General features: G+C 44.7%; 1 protein-coding gene and 1 long non-coding RNA gene across 2 annotated transcripts in view; one reads left to right on the top strand and one right to left on the bottom strand.

The window, feature by feature from the left end:
• Positions 1 to 18,758, top strand: part of LOC309651415 — a 375,253-nt gene that overhangs the window by 75,684 nt on the left and 280,811 nt on the right. The gene's annotated exons all lie outside the window — the stretch shown is intronic.
• On the bottom strand, positions 1,346 to 18,275 carry LOC309651583 (uncharacterized protein; the record flags this gene model as incomplete). Its single annotated transcript, XM_082444424.1, has 6 exons — positions 1,346 to 14,739; positions 14,916 to 14,974; positions 15,081 to 15,301; positions 15,394 to 15,607; positions 17,034 to 17,890; positions 18,257 to 18,275. 3 exons carry the CDS (start codon positions 18,273 to 18,275, stop codon positions 15,401 to 15,403), a joined length of 1,083 nt encoding a protein of 360 aa, XP_082300550.1. The 3' UTR covers positions 1,346 to 14,739; positions 14,916 to 14,974; positions 15,081 to 15,301; positions 15,394 to 15,400.

The following is an 18,758-nucleotide window of genomic DNA, read 5'->3' as shown; positions in this document are numbered from 1 at the left end:
AGAATTGCCCCCCACAACCTCTACCAGATCTATAGTTTTGTAAAATAGGATAAAAATGAATTTCTAGAAAAGAATAAAGACATACAAAACACAATTCCCAACTTTCAACAGACAGAAAATTACTCTGTCAAATTATTTTTGAAGTTTCTAAACCGTGATTTCTGTACTTGCCACATACACTTAACAAATAGTTCAAAGACAGGCACAGGTGTATGGACCACACTTTGAGGACAACAGTTTCAAAGGGCAGGTGAATCATTTCCTTCCTTTCTCATTGGTTCCTATCATCTCATTCAGGGTCAGCCGAGCTCTATGTCTAGGAGAGCTTCTTCCCCCGACTCTCTCTCTCCCCTTTTCTGCACCTCTGCCTTCCTGTTGGAGTTCATCCTTCCGGACTTTCCTGTATGGTCAAGGGCATGGAGATTTGGGTTATTCCTGGGAGGGTCTTGGGAAGACCGCTAGTACTCTGTAAGAATTAGGTTTCTCAAATCCCTCTGACTGGAGCGTCTATAAGATAGACCACTCTCTCTCTTGCTAAGATCGATAGCCTGGCATATTTGACTCTGTGATCAATCTCACTTTTCTGAAACTCTTCCTTTGTCTCCTTCATATCAGTCTATCCATGGGCAGTCAGACTGGCAATGTGTCAGATGAAACTAGGGTAACAGCTTTCTGGATCCAGGAACTTCACCATCTGTAATGGTAAGTGGGAGGGCAGAGAGATTGGCAGAGATTCCTGGAACTCTTGAAGAGGCTTGGAGCCTCAAGATCTACATAATTTATTGGAATAAACCCTCTCCAGGGAAGTGACTGTCCAGACAGTACGTTTAGTTTATTGCCCAGCAATAAATGAAAGGTTGAAGGACGATAGTCGTTATGTGCTGGCATACTGAGAGTGTACAGCCAAAGCCCAAGCGCATGGTCAGTACTCACAGTCTCCCACTGTTACCTGGACAACAGTCTTTATCCTGTCTCTCACCTATCTCATGAACATCTATGTGACAATTGGCCTCTAGTGGGATCAGCTTTGTGAGGCTGGAGCCCCCGGAATTATTCCAAGTGGTTTAGAATATAAACCTCTTATAAGAGATCACTGCATCACCACGGTGTTTCCCACACCAGGACACCCTACCTCAGCAAGAACACATCATATCCAGCCAGAGCACCTGGTTTCTAGAAGAGGTGATGCACATGCCGTTCCTGTTCTCTTGGATGGCAAACAAGGACAGTGCTCCGGGAGCAAAGGGGGTCCGTTCGTGTGGTCAGGCTGTAACAGATGCAGGTAAGTCTGGTCTGAGCCTAGCGGACTAACCCTGACACTAGCTGATTCCAATAAAAAGAGGTGCCATCATTCACCCTAACTTGGCCTTGCCTAGAATATTCTGAGATGTTAAAAGATGGAAGATTCTGGGTTTTTTAAGGAAATGAGCTAAGGGAAAATTGAAGATGAGATAACGGAAAACTAAGGAGCAAATTCCTTGAGAAGGGATGAGACCCAGAAAACACATGAAGGATTGCCCTTGATAGGAAAGGAAGCTGTTTGCTCAGCTGCCAAAGGAAGGGAAACATGGACAATGGCCCAAGTGCAGGTAAGTTTGTAAATCAGATGGTGCGAAGGTCCTATTTTCTCAACCAAGGAGAAGGTAAAGTAGATGGGGGATGTGAGGAAGCCACTAGGAAGGGCAGAAGGTTTGAGAGAAGAAGTGCTTCCCTTGGAGACAAGGACCATAATCTTACTGGCAAACAAGCACGGGGTTGCTGGGTTGTAATGACAGCCCATCTGGGGTGTGGGATGGTGACGTGTAAAGTGAAGCCAGTTTGCCCAGCTGTGTGAATCTGGCAGAGTTCAACTGCTGGGTGCAGACTTGGAGCTGCAGGGAATCTGGGTCTGTTCAGGCAAGTGTGATGGAGGGAGAGAGAGGCTGGGTGATTAAAGGATAGGCCGTGGAGTCCGACCTGGAGCATAAATTTGAAGAAAGGAAAGCCAAGTTCAAATGCTTGCTGGCTCCACCATTTACTAGCTGTGTGACCTTGGCCAAGATTCTTAAATCTCTGACTCAGTTCCCATATTTTAAAAACGGAGAGAATAGCAGAACGAATTATGTCCTCAGTCAACATGAGGATTAAAAGAAATTATTGTATATATAGCAGCTTACCACAATGTCTGGCATACGGTAAGCACTCAAGAAATTTTTCTCTTTTTTCTTTAAGATATTATGAAAATTTCCCAACTATTAAGTGTTTTTTCAAATATAAGATTCTTTCTGGTTGTTTAGTATTCCATAGTATTTATGAACTCTATGTCCATCCTTTTTTGATGACAGCACAATGTAGAAACTAGGACAGCATAGCATAGTGGCAGGCTCCAGAGTCAAACAAAATGCCTGGGTTTGACTCCTGGCTTCACCACTTACTATCTGTGTGACTTTGGGTGAGTTACTTAACTTCTATAATCTCAGTTTTCTAATCTGTGAAATGGGTATAACTCTATTTCTCCCGAGTTGTTACGGTAATTAACTGATGTAATACTTGTGAATGCTCAGTAAATCTTAGTGGCGATGATGATGATAATGATGAAGATGTTGGTGTTTCCAAACATGTAAGACATTTCCAGAGTGTGCCAATTGCATTGCTAGTTTTACAATTTCTAGAAAGTGAGGTTAACTGAAAGTGTAGAGCTTAGCAGAAAAAGAGGAGCTCTGGTTGGACAGAATATTCTTCAAGATTCTGAAAAGCACACGTAAAATAAAACTTGTGCAGTGACAACTAATACGTCATATTTTTTTAAGTAAGGCGAATGAAAGAAAAAGATCAACCATCTCAAGAGGACGTGTAATTTGATTATAAAGTAATGAGACAGACTCCACAACAGTCAGTCGTATTATTCTGAGTCACAGCTAGAATGCTTACTCCCTTCTGGAGATAGGAAGCTTTGGTGAGCCTAGTGATTATGTCACTGGATATCAGTTTATGATAAATAAAAGAACACACATATCTATTAATATTCTCTCTGGCTTCAAGCCTTGATACTAAAAATATGACTTAGCATATGTTGTACTGGCTTTCATGTGATCACTAAGCTTATTATTTTATTTTTCCCAGGTATAATCCTCTATCTGATGACTCACATACTGATGAATTCCATACAATGTTTGTTATTGTCAGAGAAAAATCCTGGTAGATTTTCAGTTATTATCTCAGTTGATGATACAGGTCTGAATTCAAGAAAGTAATTCAAGTTCTTTTGAAGCTGTGTGAGGTCTGTTTGCTTCATCTTCTACTCCAAGCATGAACTTTGGTTATATTCGTATAATACTTTCCCACACTAAAAGAAAAATTATTCCAACTTTTTTCAAAAAAAACTTTTTTTTTAAATATTAAAATCATAGCCTTGAGAGTATCAAAAATAATGGAAGGTAGAACCTGGCCAAGAGCAATACAACAAAAATATTGAAAATTGCTGCCTGCCAGCCAAACGCTGTTGCCAAATTAGAGGGAGGAACGTGGACCATGACCCTTTCTCACCCTCCTTTGATCCGTCTTTTGACAGAAACATTGATGGAAAGGATTTGTGCCTAACGATAAAGGCTGTGTCTACAAGAGGCAGGAAGTTGGATTGCGTTTTTCATGTTCTGTAGACAATGGTTTATAATAATCTAGAGTAGTGAAAATGTCATCTGTAGTGATAGATTACAAAATGACGCTACAACAGCTAAGTTGAGATCAATTACATTAACTGAAATAAGTACGTTTCCAGGCGGTAGGAGTAGAAAACATAAAGAGAGGAGTGTGATTATTGGAAGAGCAGCTACTGGCCACAGGATGGAGCCTAAAGAGGTCCAGGGCCCCAGGACCAGTATTTCTACGGGGGCGCCTGGGGAACCCCTTTGGAGAGTTCAGATGCCCTCATGACCGTGATTCCTGCATAAGTATGTTTTGTTGACCCTTGGGTCTTTGATTTTCACCTGTGAGTTATTTTTTTTCCTTTTTTCCCTCTTTTAAATACATCTCAGTTGTTCCATATTTCTTGGCTTCACATATTTCTTTTTTTTTTAAATTAATTAATTAATTTATTATTTTTGGCTGTGTTGGGTCTTCGTTTCTGTGCGAGGGCTTTCTCTAGTTGTGGCAAGCGGGGGCCACTCTTCATCGCAGTGCGCGGGCCTCTCACTATCGCGGCCTCTCTTGTTGCGGAGCACAGGCTCCAGACGCACAGGCTCAGTAGTTGTGGCTCACGGGCCCAGTTCCTCTGCGGCATGTGGGATCTTCCCAGACTAGGGCTCGAACCCGTGTCCCCTGCATTGGCAGGCGGATTCTCAACCACTGCACCACCAGGGAAGCCCCACCTATTTCTTGTATTGTCACATCTGGAGGCAAGCTTTACTCCCCTGGTGCGTGGTCTATGGATAGTGCCTTGTATTTGTATAAATATTTGACAGATGTTTGCACATATAACCCAGGTCAGGCCAATTTTTGGGTGTTCAATAACCATATACGGTGCCTCGTGCTTTTCTATGCACAGACTTTCACATCTTATCTGAGCCTTACAAGAGCCCTGCGAAGAAAGCAAGGCAAGTGTTAAGGCCATTTTGCAAGTGAGGAACTTGGAAAAGAAATTAAGAAATGGGAACAGGTTCCCATAGTTGTTAGGAATAGAACCAGAATTTGACCCTTGTTGAGCTTCTCATTCTGAGGCATTCAAAACAGATCAGCAAATATTTGGAGCATAACACCCTCTCCCAAAAACCTTCGGTGTCTTACATGCTTCTGAGATAAAATTCATACCGAGCGTGGGCTTTGAGTCTCCACAGCCAGAGGTCCTTAACCGAGAACCCATGGATCCCTGTGAGGTTTATGGATGGGTGACTGAGAACTCCACAAAACTGTATTCAAACTATGTTTTTGCACCTTTCCAGAGATGCTTCAAGGCTACCAGAAGATTCTCGAAGTGTTCATCACTTGGGTCAATCTTACACCTAAATCTCTTGAGGATTTCCAAACCTCTAGTCTTTTCTTCAGTAGGAGATACAGATTATTAGTCATGTTTCAACTTCATGAGAGGTTTCTTTACACCAGAACCTTATTAAAATAAATACACAAGAAATTCCTAGTCAACAGGAATTTGGAGATAACCAAAGCCAATGCTTGGTTTCATAGAAGTACAGTGGGAGGATAATGAATCAGAGCTACCTGGAAGAGACTCCGGTCAGTCAGCATCAGTGATTCTCAAACTTTGGCTTGTGTAAGATACTCCTCGAGAGCCCATTAAAGCTTCAGGTCCTGACCCACTGACTTAGAACCTCTGAGGGTGGGATCCTGTCATTTGCATTTTAAATGATGACTTCAGGTAATCCTGATGCCGGCCAGTAGTCTACACTAGGAGAAAAAGTGCCTTTTCCATTTCCGGCATCTCTTTTCTTATGCATAAAAGAGTTTCATTTAAAAAAATTGTTATTGAAGTAAAAACTGCATACAGAAAAGCGCACAGCATAAATGAACAGCTCAGTGAATTCTCACATGGGCGCACACTTGTGTAATCACCTTCCAGGTTAGCAGACAGAACGTTTTCAGCTTCCCAGGAGCCTCAGTCCCCACCCTCACCCCATCTTCCCAATGATGATTCCTCTCCCTTCTCTCTAAAGGTGCCAGTATTTTACCTGTCTGTGGACTTTACACAAATGCAATCATACAGTATTATTTTGTGTTTGGTAGCACCAGGTTACAGAAGCCACACCAGTCACTTTAACAGAGACAATTTAATTGAATATAATGAATTGTTAACTGTGTATTGGAGAACCGAGAAGGCAAAAAGAGACACTAGAGTCTAATCAGGAAGTAGCAACCTCAGGATGCAAAAGGGGAGACGCTGGAATTGTTAAAATTGAGGAGACCAAGTTTGGGGGGTTCTGTGGAGCTGAAGCTGAGACCTCTGAGGGGATGTAATGATGCTCTTTCTGTGAAGAAGGAAAAACAGAAAATAGGAAATAATTGATGCTGCAGGAAGGAGCAGGTCCATCTTCCTCTTCCAGCCTTGCAGTGCCTAGCGCCCCCTGTCGGCAGAGCCGCTCAGGGAGGCAGCTAGCAGAGCAGGACTGCGCTTCGCAGAGTCTCAGCCTCAGCGCTGCAAAGCACAGACCGGAAGGCTGGGCTTGCAGCTGGAGGACAGCAGCTAAATAACTCGCAGAGTTTCTTCAGCTCGGTATGTTTGTGAGATGCATCCATGCTATGGGTGGCAGTAGTTCACTTATTTTTATCACTGCATAATATTCGGTTGTATGAATAGACTGCAATTTACCATTTTATTGTTGATGGGCATTTGGGTTGCTTCCTTTTTTTTACTATTATGAATCATAATGAAAATGAATATTCTTAGATATGTTTCTTGGTGCACATGTGTATATTTTCTACAGTATATGCCCAGAAATATAATTGCTGGGCCATAGGGTTGCATATATTCAGTTGTAGATAAGGCCAAACAGTTGTCCAAAGTGGCTCTACCAATGGACACTCCCACCGGCCAGTGTATGAGAGCTGCCAGTTCCTACGCATTCCAGTCAACTCTTGATGTTGTCAACTTTTAAGTTTTAGCCAGTCTGGCATGAGGATGATGGTATGTCATTATAGCTTTAATTTTCATTTCCCTGAAGGCTAATGGCATTGAGCTCGTCTTACGTATATCTATCAGCTATTTCTATATCCTCTTCTGTGAAATGTCTGTTCAAAAAGTCCCTTGTACATTTTTCTATTGGACTATCTTTTTCTTATTGATTTGTAGGAATTCTTTGTATATACCAAATGTAAATCTTCTATCAGTTATATAATGTGCTTTTTTCTTAGCTGTAACTTACCTTTTCCACTCTTTCAATGAAGAACAGAAGTTACCAATTTTTTAATTATAGTAAAAAACACATAACATAAAATTTACTATCTTAACTATTTTAAGTGTGCAGTACAGTAGTGTTAAGCATATGTAAACTGTTGTGCAACAGATTTCTGGAATCTTTTCATCTTGTAAAACTGAAACTCTGTACCCATTAAACAATAATTTCCCCTGCCTTATGTCCCCAGCCTTTGGCAACCACGTGTCTACTGTCTGTTTTTATGGTTTTGACTACTTTAGATACTTCATATGAGTGGAATTGTAAAGTGTTTGTCCTTTTGTGACTGGGTTATTTCACTTAGCATAATGTCCCAGAAGTTCTGAATTTTCATTAAGTACTCTTCAATGTCTGATTTAAGAAATTTTTTCCTAACACATGGCCATGAAAGTATTATCTTGAATTATCTTCTAGATCTGTGCTAACATAATAGTAGCCACTGGCCATATATAACTATTTAAATTTAAATTAACTAAAATTAAATTTAATTTAAAATACAGTTTCTCAGTTGCAGTAGCCACATTTCAAGTGCTCAATAACCACATGAAACTAGTGGCTACTGTATTGGACAGTGCAGAATTATAGAACATTCTACCATCATAGAAATTTCTATTGGACAGCACTGATCTACAGGTTTTATTGTTTACTCTCACATTTGGATCAGCACTCCACCTGGAATTAATTTTCGTGTACATGTTTGGTAGTGGTCAAGTTTAATTTTGTCCATATGGACCTTCAACTAATCCAGCACTATTTATTTTTTCCCCACTGCTCTGCAGTTGCTAACTTGGTAATTTATAAAGTTTCCATTCATAAGTAAGCTTGTTTATAGATTCTCTTTTCTGTTCCATTAATCTGTTTCTCTACCTTTGTGCTCATACGTATGATTGGCTTACTTAGTTATTTTCAGTATGATTTTAAACCTGAAAAGACCAAGTCTACATTTCTTTTGCTAGACAGCATTAGAGCACAAAGTAAAAGTTAATCTAAATTCTAGAAAGATAAGAAAATTTACTTTTATCTTTTTCCTACCTGGGTTTTGTGGCTTGAAATTGTTCAGACTACTTAATGCCTGACACTTTTGAAAGCAGGAGACCTGGGCTCCCTGGAGGTCTGTCTCCTAGAAGCACCTATTGTTATGTGTATTTCCCTCCCACTAAGGGTGATTGGATAGACACACCCAAGTTTTAAAATGTGTGTTTCCATGATTTTCTAATGTGTTCCTTATACGATACCAAGTCTTTTGAATTCAGGAACTGTGCCTTCCATCTGATTTGGAAACCTCCATAACGTCTTATATGGTGGTCTTCCAGGAAGGGCGCTGTGCATATTTCTTTTTTTTTTTTTAATTTATTTATTATTTTTGGCTGTGTTGGGTCTTCGTTGCTGCATGCGGGCTTTCTCTAGTTGCGACAAGCGGGGGCTACTCTTGGTTGTGGTGTGCAGCCTTCTCACTGTGGTGGCTTCTCTTGTTGTGGAGCATGGGCTCTAGGTGCACGGGCTTCAGTAGTTGTGGCTCGCGGGCTCAGTAGTTGTGGCTCGTGGGCTCTAGAACGCAGGCTCAGTAGTTGAGGTGCACAGGCTTAATTGCTCCGTGGCATGTGGGATCTTCCCGGACCAGGAATCAAACCCATGTCCCCTGCATTGGCAGGTGGATTCTTAACCACTGCGCCACGAGGGAAGTCCCTGTGCATATTTCTTAATGCTTAAGTGGCTACCTTCAATGCTTTTTTTCTTCTTTTCTCTGTCTTTGTCTTGGCTCTTCCTGGTGAAGTTCTCTTTTGAATTTTCTCTTTCTTAAAAAGCAAAAACCAAATTTACTCTGGTGCTGATGGCAGGAGGGGGAAGACTGGTGTTCTAGAAATGGAGGCGTGGCCCACGACACCTAATTCAGCCTGGACCACAGTCAGGCTGGCTTGACTGCTGATGCCGCCGCTCTCAGAACTGTGGACTGAGATTCAGTCTTCTTATCACAGGACTCAGCAAACTCTGGCTGGTGGCCAATGCAGCCCACTGTTTTTGTGCGGCTTTGTTACCTATTTTTGTATGGCCCGTGAGATAAGAATGGTTTTTACATTTTTAAATGGCTGAAGCAAAACCAAAAGAAGAGCAATATTTTGAGACATGTGAAAATTACATGAAATTCACTTTTCAGTGTCTGTAAGTAAAGTTTTATTGGGATACAGCCACTCCCATTTGTTTACCTATTGCCCTTGGCTGCGTTCACACTGCAACCGCAGAGATGAGTGGATACAGAGATGTGACAGAGGCTGGATGGCCCTCAAAGCCTAAAATATTTACTCTCTGGCCTTTATAGGAAAAGTTTGTCAACCTCTGCCTTATTTGGAAAAAAAAAATCCAGATAATGATTCCTCCATCAGAGGCTTCTTCGTGAGGATTAAATGAATACTCGAGACAAAATATGGGGCTGTGCTTGGAATACACAGGTGCTTGAGAAATGATTCCCTTCAGCCAAGCCTAATGCCTAACCTTACCACATTCCCTAAAACAGTGACTTATGCTTAAGATGCTTTGAAGCACAGTCCAGAGCATTCGCACGGACCGATAGACGCTGAAGCTCAATGTACGCTGTATTCTATTTAGATATACGTTTCACTAACGAACCTCCTACAAGTGCACAAGGATTCGTTTAAACCTAAACGCGTTCATTGGCAAAGGCAAATTTGCTCATAAAACATTCCCACGGATCCAGGAGCTGCCAACTGCACTAGACAGCATCTCTACCTTGCCTTTCCGAGACATCTCTCTAGGTCTGAATCCTCCCCCGACGTGCTTCCAAGCATCAGATCATTTTATGTTCCTCTGGCCACTAGAGAGCACTTTGAGACTAGCAAACGTGGGTCTGGGCACCCAGGCCTCCGTTTGAACCCTGCTCTCCCCAGGATCGCGGGGGCTGCGCGGTCAGTCACTGCGCCATCTAGCTACCAGCAGCGGCTTGCAAATGGCTAGCAAGGCTGACGGATGCATTTTGTGAAGCTTAGTGACCTGTGGTAGTGATAATGAAGTATTCTGAAGCCCAGATCACATTTTGTTCTGTCACTCTGGTTTTCTGCCTGTGGTGGCATCACCTCGTTTGGACTGCTTTACGGCGTATTTCTCAGGCAAGCATTTTAGCCAGGCTCCCAGTTTCCTTATGGCTCCTTCCGTTTTCTGTCAGATTGAATTTCTCTCAAAGAGAAATATCGCTTGATATTGATTCCAGTGCATGAGATAATTTCAGCTTCTCACCCTGCAGTTCATCCAAAGCCCTGTTTAAAATCTTGAAGAGGTTTTCTGAGGCTAAGAGGCACAGTTCAAAAGAACAGTTCTTAAATGTGTTTAAAAGACCCTTGGCTACATTTTCTGGTGTTTCATCAGCAGTTTGCACTGATACACTTTCCATTGTTATTACAACTGAACCATATCATAGGGAGTTGTACCAGCAAGACCATCAAGTTTTCTAAAAAGCTATAAAGCTTTGATGTTTTCTGGCCTATTTCTTACTGTGCTCTTAAAAATGTTTAGCTTCTGCTGAGCCAAATGTGTACCTCTAAAGGCATACGCAGTGAAAAACTCTTCAAGCATCTCAGTTACTGCTGCAATCTCTGTATATACAGCAGGAGGATGCAATTCTGTTTGGATGAAGCAACGGGGGGAGTTCTTTGTGGTGTGCACTGTGAATGAATAATACCCACCATCAGCTGGGCTTCAGCCCATCGGCACTGGGGTCTGGCTGTGAATATAGAAGAATCCACTTGCCCGACCACTGCTTATGAGCATTTCCCAAAGCCATTCCATTCTGTACTATTGTTTGCATCAAAGAGAAGTCAAAGGCATCAGTTCTGGCCCTGATTCCTAAACTGATTGAGGCATTTATGAGGATGGTTTGCAGGGGATTTCTTTGATGTTTTCAGAAATCCTAAATAATTTCTCTCTCTTTTGAATGACACTTGACTTTCAAGTAAAGAATATGTCTGCATGTGAAATGTCAGTTCTGTCTAATAATAACCGGCTTAATGTGCCACTAAAATCACTAACAGAATTTGCGACCATTTTTAGAAAATGAAGTTCTTTCCTCTGTCCCAGAGCCTGGCATACAGAATCTGGCTGGAACAGGGGCAGGCCGTTACAAACAAACAGATTGCTCCATAAGGAAATTACACTCTAAAATGTAAACTTGCTATCTCACCTTTTGCCAACACATAGCATTTGTGATATGTGACATGAGAATAGCAAGGGAGTGAATAAGCTATTAACAAAGACTTTCAAGAAAGGGACTCCTCTGGGTTTCACAGGGAGCCATGAATATGAAAACATAAAGGAATGGAAGGCAAAGATAAGGAGTTTACATGGGGGTCTCTGCATTATTGTGGAGATATTATCGGTTTCCAGCAGCCAGACTTAGTTTTCAGCTATCAGTCTCTAAGCCAGATCCAGGCATCTTCTTCTCCAGTTCGAGAGGGTGTACTCCCTGCATACTCTTATTTATTTATTTATTTATTTATTTCATGTGATGTTTTTTGTGTGAGTGCAAAGATAGTAGAACTCTATCTGAAAGGCAATGTTATCCCTGGGATTTCAACAAACATTGAGTTAAAAAGTACAAAGCAGAAAGACCCCATATGTGTGCGTTATATATTTATTTGCCCGAAACTCCATGGTTCTCAGGGGGCTCTGATTATGTCAGGGACATAGTAACATTTAATATTCAGTGAATACAAAGAGATGGCATGCACTCTTCCTTGTCTGAGCTTAAGCACAGCTCTAGAAACACAATCCGATTTCTTCAGATGGGATCTTTTCCCCAGGTTGTGAAGGGCTATGGTTAGAGCACCTTCTAATACTCAAGTTTGAAATGTGTATGATCCTGTATGTCTGTGCAGGCTTTTGTTCTTTGCATCTTGTATATCTTGCACTTCCTCCAAAAAAGAAACTGGGTTATAAACAGAATATTGCACTTAATGGCAGTAGTGACAAAGGGAGCAGGGGTATCCCTGTGTCTATAAGCTACTTCCTGGGTAGGCAGAAAGGGCTAGTTTTCGGTAGAAGACACACACAACAAATCATGTTCTACGTTGGACAGCTCTTTTAAATTGATTTTTTTTTTTTTGGCCACGCCGTGTGGCATGCAGGATCCTAGTTTCCCGGACCAGGGATCGAAGCCATGCCCCCCTGCATTGGGAGCACAGAGTCTTAACCACTGGAGTGCCAGGGAAGTCCCCTAGACAGCTCTTTTATTGTCATCTTACACCGCGACTTAACTATTGAGTGTTGGTCAACCTGTTAGGTAGTTTTCTCTCTGACACAGAATCGGAGGAAGCTGATTCAGCTTTCTTTATGCTCCTGGAAGGCTCAGCAGAGTGCCTTCCATAGAGGCTCTGAATGAACAGCTGTGATTGACTCTAAGACTTGGGACGGGCAGTGTGGTACCTGGAGGAGATCTCACCAGATCAGCTATGTGAATGGGAGCAAAGCCAACTCATCTTTCTGGGCCCCTATTTCCTCATCTGTAAAAAGAAGGGGCTGGACTCAGTGATTGCTAAGGTCACCTCCAGCTCTGTAAATTCTGTGCTTTTAAAAAATACTTGGATCCTGAAAGAAGAACATCTTCTTGGGTTTGCGGACAAAAGAGCCCAGGTTGTATTTGTGCTTGACCTGCCACTACATCCTGATTTGCTGCTCTAATGAATCCGGGTTTGTTCTTCAGTGACATGGCTCAGCTCCAGGACCCCTTGGTGTGATTCTAACACTGTATAGATATTGATTTTTCTTGCAGGATAGTGGCTACGGGAACCACCAAACTATTAAATCTCTCCCGTTCTCATAAGGATGCTTTCACAGGTATCCTTCCACTCCTTTTCGTTGATATTTAACTCAATCCAGGACTAATTAGAAGACAGCATTACCAGCTCTGTGGCGGACACCGGGCACCACCTCCAGGTTGTCAAACACTGCAGCAGACAGAGGTTGGTCCAAAAGGGGCTTTTGAAGACTTTGACCTTGTCACTGCCAGGTTGTTCTCCATCACCTCCTGCATCAAAGCTTAGAATTTCTTACTGTGAACAGTGTCAGTGGTTACTCAAATAGTATAGGCTTCCTTCCGTATTTGGTTTGTTTGTGCCTGTAGAAGCTGACTTTTCACCTCACGGCATTGATTGTTGTTGTCATAGCAAGACCACAGATGTTACCCTCAATATACACATACGTAGTGAGCAGCAGTACTAAAATATTCATTTGATCCTTGCTTTCTCATTTTAGACGTTTACCCGCAGTGAGCGCTCCAGTGAGCTGACGGAAGGCACAACATGTCAAGCAGATCATGATAGCCATTAACTTCCCAGTACAGTTTACACAGGGGCTTTCATTTACAGTGGTTCTTGGGCACTCACCTTGTTACATCAGTTAAAATACACGCTACAAAATGAGTGGTGACTTTGATGTCAATAAAGAATTCTCTACCCAGAACCGTAATACCTTGTTGATTATCCTTCCATGGTGACCCCAGAGTAGAGGGGGTAATTTAATGAGATCGTTAATATTTCTATAAAACCAGCAATCTGCTAAATTCTCTTTTGGTAGGCACGTTTGCAGAACTAACATAAGTGACTGTTCCGCACGAAGCATTATCTTTTCTTGTACAACATTGAAAGCCTACATGCTGCTTGACAAATTTGAATTTTAAAAAGTAAGGATGATTGGCACTTGGTAACTTACACAGAAATATAAAGTGGTACAAGAAAATTGCCCATTTCTTTTAGATTTACATTTTATAATTTTTTTTTCTTTTAAGGAGTGATAAGCCATGTAATTTCCATCATCTTCAACCAGTTATGTATGAAAGAGGCTGCAAGTTCAGCCCTGTAGCGGAAAAGCAAATCATGGGGAGAACTGACATACCGCAGACAGCCTCCCAGCTGCCTTCCGTTCCGGTCCTGGAGATGGTTGGTTACTTTAGGCCAAGACTCAAATCCAGGGACTAAGATACCGCATGTCTTGAAAACAACTCAGCTCACCCTTGGTTCCCGACCCAACCAGCTCCAGTGTCTTACTTATTAAATGTCTTTCCAGGTCCATCAAGTGCAAGGAGAAAAAGGAAGCAGATAGAGAGGTATAATAGAGTTTACAGAGGAAGACTTGTCTTGACATGTGGGATGCTCCAAAAAATTTGGCGTAAAGCAGTTATTGCCTATTAATTCTTTTATTTAGTCAGCAACATTTATTGATACACAATCGCAAAGCACCCAGCTCTGCGCACAAGCCGAGTTGACACTTCCCCACTGATCTTCGTTATCGTTTTGAAGCTGTGTCATGATAAAGATAATTGGGGGCCTCAACTCATAACCCAAATCCCGTTCAGGAATCCTGACGTTTTGGGGATAGGAATATTCTGTCTGTCAGTTTGCAGTCTGTCTGACTTTCATTAAACATGAGTAACTGACTTCTTGCTCTAATACACGTATAAAAATGTATATATTGACAAGACCTTTTTTTTTTTTTCTAGAATTTACATTGACTTCTTTTCTGGTCCACTCATCCCCTTACTTAAGGTTTAAACAGTCTAGTTGGGACTGCTGCATGGAAATATAAACAATGATTTCTTTTTAAAAAAGTGAAAGTGGTCCTTTGCCTCTAAGGGCAGTTGTTGAGCTATGGAAAGAAGTTTTTGGTCCTGACAATCATGGGACTAAGAACAAAGATATTCCGACAGGCGAGTTATCTTATAATAGCATTTATTGTGTTAACTAAGCCAGCAATGAGGCTCTTTGATTCAGCATTTATCTGGGGCGGGGCGGTGGTGGTGGTGGTAGGCTCTAGGAGGGCAATAACGGGTTTATCTTGTTGTCGTTGGGATTCACAGCACCTAGCACATAGAGAATTAATAAAAAACGATCGAATGCGTGAATGTTGTTGATTTTACAGATGAGGAAACAAAAGACTCTGAAGGTCATTTGGGTAGTAAGAAGTGGACCTGGAGATCAAAGGCTGGTTAGACCCCGAGGCCTGTGCCCTTTTTCCCATGACAAATCAGATACCCACAGATTGGTGACTTTCCAGACTTCCTGCCTCTGTTTCCGGGTTGCAAATCACATCCTTTCCTGGGTAACACAGATGATGGGAGAGGTGGTGAGTGGTACCTTGACAGAGCAGACATCTATGAATACCATCAAAGCCCCATGTGAAGTCACCCTAGAGGAATCTTACTTTGACTTCTGTCTCTTTAACCTGGATCTGCCACCTTCAAGGTACTGAATGTATTCCAGGTTGTGCTACAGATCAGACACAGATAACCTGCAGGCTGGTAAATAGCGGTGCCGAGCCAAAGCCTGTGGCAGTAATCTTCCACACAGCTGATTGTCTTCACCCCGTGTGAAGTCCCCTCTGCTCACAACTGATGTGGCTGAAAACACAGCGAGCTTCTGTGTCTGTGGTGGGTGGAGAAAGATCTTTCATCATAAACCACAATATGAGGTATTAACAGGAGCGCTTTAACACCTACAGTTACACTTGGACTTACAGGGTGTTCATGAGCAAGATAAACCAAGGAAGGCGTTTTTTTCCCTCCTGGGCTGCCTGGGTTCGCTGCGGGTGTAGCATAATCGAAACCTCAAGCTGTGAGACCATGAATCGGGAGGCTTTCCTGTATTACGAATGATGTCATCTAATAAGATGAGAGACTTCCAGTGAAATGCAGGAACCTTCAGGGTAATGTGTTTGCAGCAAGCAGGATCCTGAATTTATGGCAGAGGGGAGTGTGTGAGTTGACCAAAGTGGAGAATGATGAGAAGTAACTAAATTATGTATGACAGTCTTTACAGAGCAGAGGAAGGAAGAAAGCTTAACGATGTTGCGGTTGAAGCACCAGCAGCAATTGGTGATGCATGGGTTGGAGGTTGGTAAGAAGAGAAACGGATCTATGAAGGCTCAAAGACTATAAATGAGTGTGACACGGGCCAAGCAGTGGATTTGGGAGGGGGAGGGGAACCAGGGGCTCAGCATATAATAAATTTTAGTGGCAAGGAGACAGCCAAGTCAAGTTAACTTGACATTAAAAATCACCATCTTAATCTATGTAGCTCTTTCCAGCCTGAGTCTTATCAAGGCAAAAAAAAAAAAGAAAAGAAAAAATCTATAGTTAATGATGAAGAATTTTTCCCCTTTGCTTTCCCGGCATCCACTGAAGGCAGTACATAATTTAATTACTGAATCTACAGGCTGGACCACGGAGATGAAGAATGATGTGCCTTCTGTAGTGAGAAATTAGATAGAACCAACTGTTTATTCTGACCATTCTTCCTTTGTTAGGTGAAAGGAAAATAGTTAACAAGCTTTTGTTTGGAGTCGAGGCTCAGATCTGGGACGTCCGGATCAGAACTCAGGACTGCTACCGTAGCTATTATTTATGCAGTCCTGACAGTATCCTCAAGCCCCACGTGTGAAACAGAAAGGGGTCCTTCCCTCATTCTCGGCCGTGTAACCAGTGTTCCAGCGACTTAGGGGCTAGACGTCTGAAGAGAGTAAGAAAGTTCAAGAAAATCAGATTTCGTTCCTTGGAGCAGCTGCCTTCAGAAATGTCACCCCAGGTCTTCCCTATTGACCCGCACCCTGTTTTTCGGATCTTTGTAACAATCGTAACAAGATGCACAATCGTATAGCCGGCAAGCGTTACGGGGACCACCAGGAAGGGGTGTGCACGGCGGCGGCGGGGTTGGGAAGGGGGAGCTCGGGCTCGTCCCCCGACCGGCGTGGGAAGCGTAAGCCGGCCAAGCCCAGCGCTCATGCAAATGCAGCTTCGAGGCATTTGTGCCTCGAGGGCAGAGCCTCCCCGCCCGAGCCGGTTCGCTGCCTGCAAACAAGCCCCTCCCGCGAGGAACCGTGACGCCGCTCCGGCGACGCCGCAGGCCGGCTGCAGGGGCCCAGAGCGTTTGCCCCTGCCTGCCGCCCCGCTCAGTCTTTGTGCTGTAGGCCCTTCCGGGTCTTTTACTGACATATCATACATATATATATATATATACACACACACACATACATGAATATTCACAGAGGTGCATGTATATATATATATAACATTTCTTCACGGCGAGCGCTTTAAGTAGCTGACGGTAAATTCAAGCGGGAGGAAAACCCCAAACCCTCGCCAGCAACCGCTGAAACGACCCTCAAAGTCCGAGACCCGAAACTGCGGCGGTTTCGAGGAAGTCGGAGGCCTGCGCGCGGCCACGAGCCGTGCCATCCGAGGGCCCGGGGCGGCGGGGCGACCGTGCAGGCGCCGGCCCAGCGGCCTCGGCGCGCGTTCGCGGGCGCCACGTGGAAGCCAGGGCGAAGCCCCAGCGCCGCCGGCACAGGGGGCGGGCGGCCCGCGCGCGGCCGCTCGTGCGCCGGCCCGGAAGGTCGCCGGCCGGCGGGGACGGGCAGGCGCAGGCGACCTGGGCGTGGAGCCCCGCCACCTTCCGGCCACGCGGCGGCCCCGCCTCCTCCGCCGACTTCCTTCTCGGGCGGGACGGCGGGACGGCGGTGGCGGGACGGCGGGACGGCGGTGGCGGGACGGGCGCCGGCCTGCAGGTCGCGGGCCGGGAGCGGAGGGGCGGCCGGGGCAGCGGGCGGCCGCGGGGACGCCGCCTCCCGGTCCAACGTGCTGCCGGGGAAACGGCGCGGGGCCGGCGGCGCTTGGGCAACCTCGCGGGGGGCGCCGCGGCCTCCGGGGGGTCCGAGAGGCGCTGCCACGTGGGCGGCGGGGCCGCGTGGGTGCGCCCCGGGGTCGGCATCGAGGGGCGGGAGGAGCGTGGCTTGCGGCCGGGCCGGTGACCAGACGTGTCTCCCTGGATCCGTTCTGCAGCGGGGCTGCAGGGCACCAGCGAGCGCCAACCCGAAGCCGGTAGTAAGTTCCCTTCCCTCCCCTCTCCTTCCTCGCCTGGCCTCCTGCCTAGCCAGCACCCCTCCGGGCCCCCGGCAGCGATTTCGGATGCAACCCCTTAAACCGCGTGGCGAACCAGTTCCGTCCAGCGTCGCTCCGCCTTAAGAGGGTTTACAGGCCCCTTAGGACCGGGGAAGCGTGCCCAGTGGGTCGCCGGGTTCCCAGCAGGCACCGACGTGCTGCACGGTCGCGTCCGCTTCACAGCTAGGTCCCGAAGCCCAGCTCTGTTGGGAAAGCCTCCCCTTCCTTCAGCCCGCCTGTGCAGGCTTTCTCCAGACTTCTCCCTGAGAGCCACCGGGCTTCTGCCTTGCCCTCCTTCCTGGCCCTTGGTTCGTCTCCCTTGAAAGGATGCCCCCACCCCCTTACTGGAAGTTTTAGGTCCCTTCAGGGCTCTCTCCCCGTTGGAGAGACGCTTGTGCCTGCCCGCGAGTAGAGCCCAGTGTTACCGAAATCCTGCCTTACTCACGGCACTTGGCAGTCTTCATCGTTTCTCCTCTTTTGGTTCAGTACTCAGAGTGGATAACGTCTGCCCCACCTGGGGAAACTAGGCGGAAGGGAAGGCACACATGAATATCACAGTTGGGACAGCTCCAGATGGAATCCATCTGGCATGGAGAAGAGTCCGGTGTGCTTTAGGGAGAGTTACCTATTCTCTGAGCCTCTCTCTGAGAGGGATGTTAGTTACCTTTAGCTCAGAACGAGGCTTCAGTGAGATGATGTGTACAACCTTCAACAGTGTCTGAAATATAGTAGATGATCAATAAGTGTTCTCCTTTCCCTTTCCCTCTTTTGCTGGCTCCATTTGATAAGGGAGAGAGGTAAAGGCTGACAGTGATTTGTAGGGCAGGCATGTGTAGCAACTGGCAAAAAAATCCCATGAGAAAGCAGTAAGTAGATGTAATATCTGGGAATGCACATCCATACAAGCCGAATCCAAACTTCTGAAATAATAACTTAATTTCTTATTT

This window comes from Balaenoptera physalus (assembly GCF_965194825.1).
Source record: "Balaenoptera physalus genome assembly, chromosome: 21".
NCBI lineage: Eukaryota > Metazoa > Chordata > Mammalia > Artiodactyla > Balaenopteridae > Balaenoptera > Balaenoptera physalus.
This window is presented reverse-complemented; position numbering and strand designations above follow the sequence as displayed.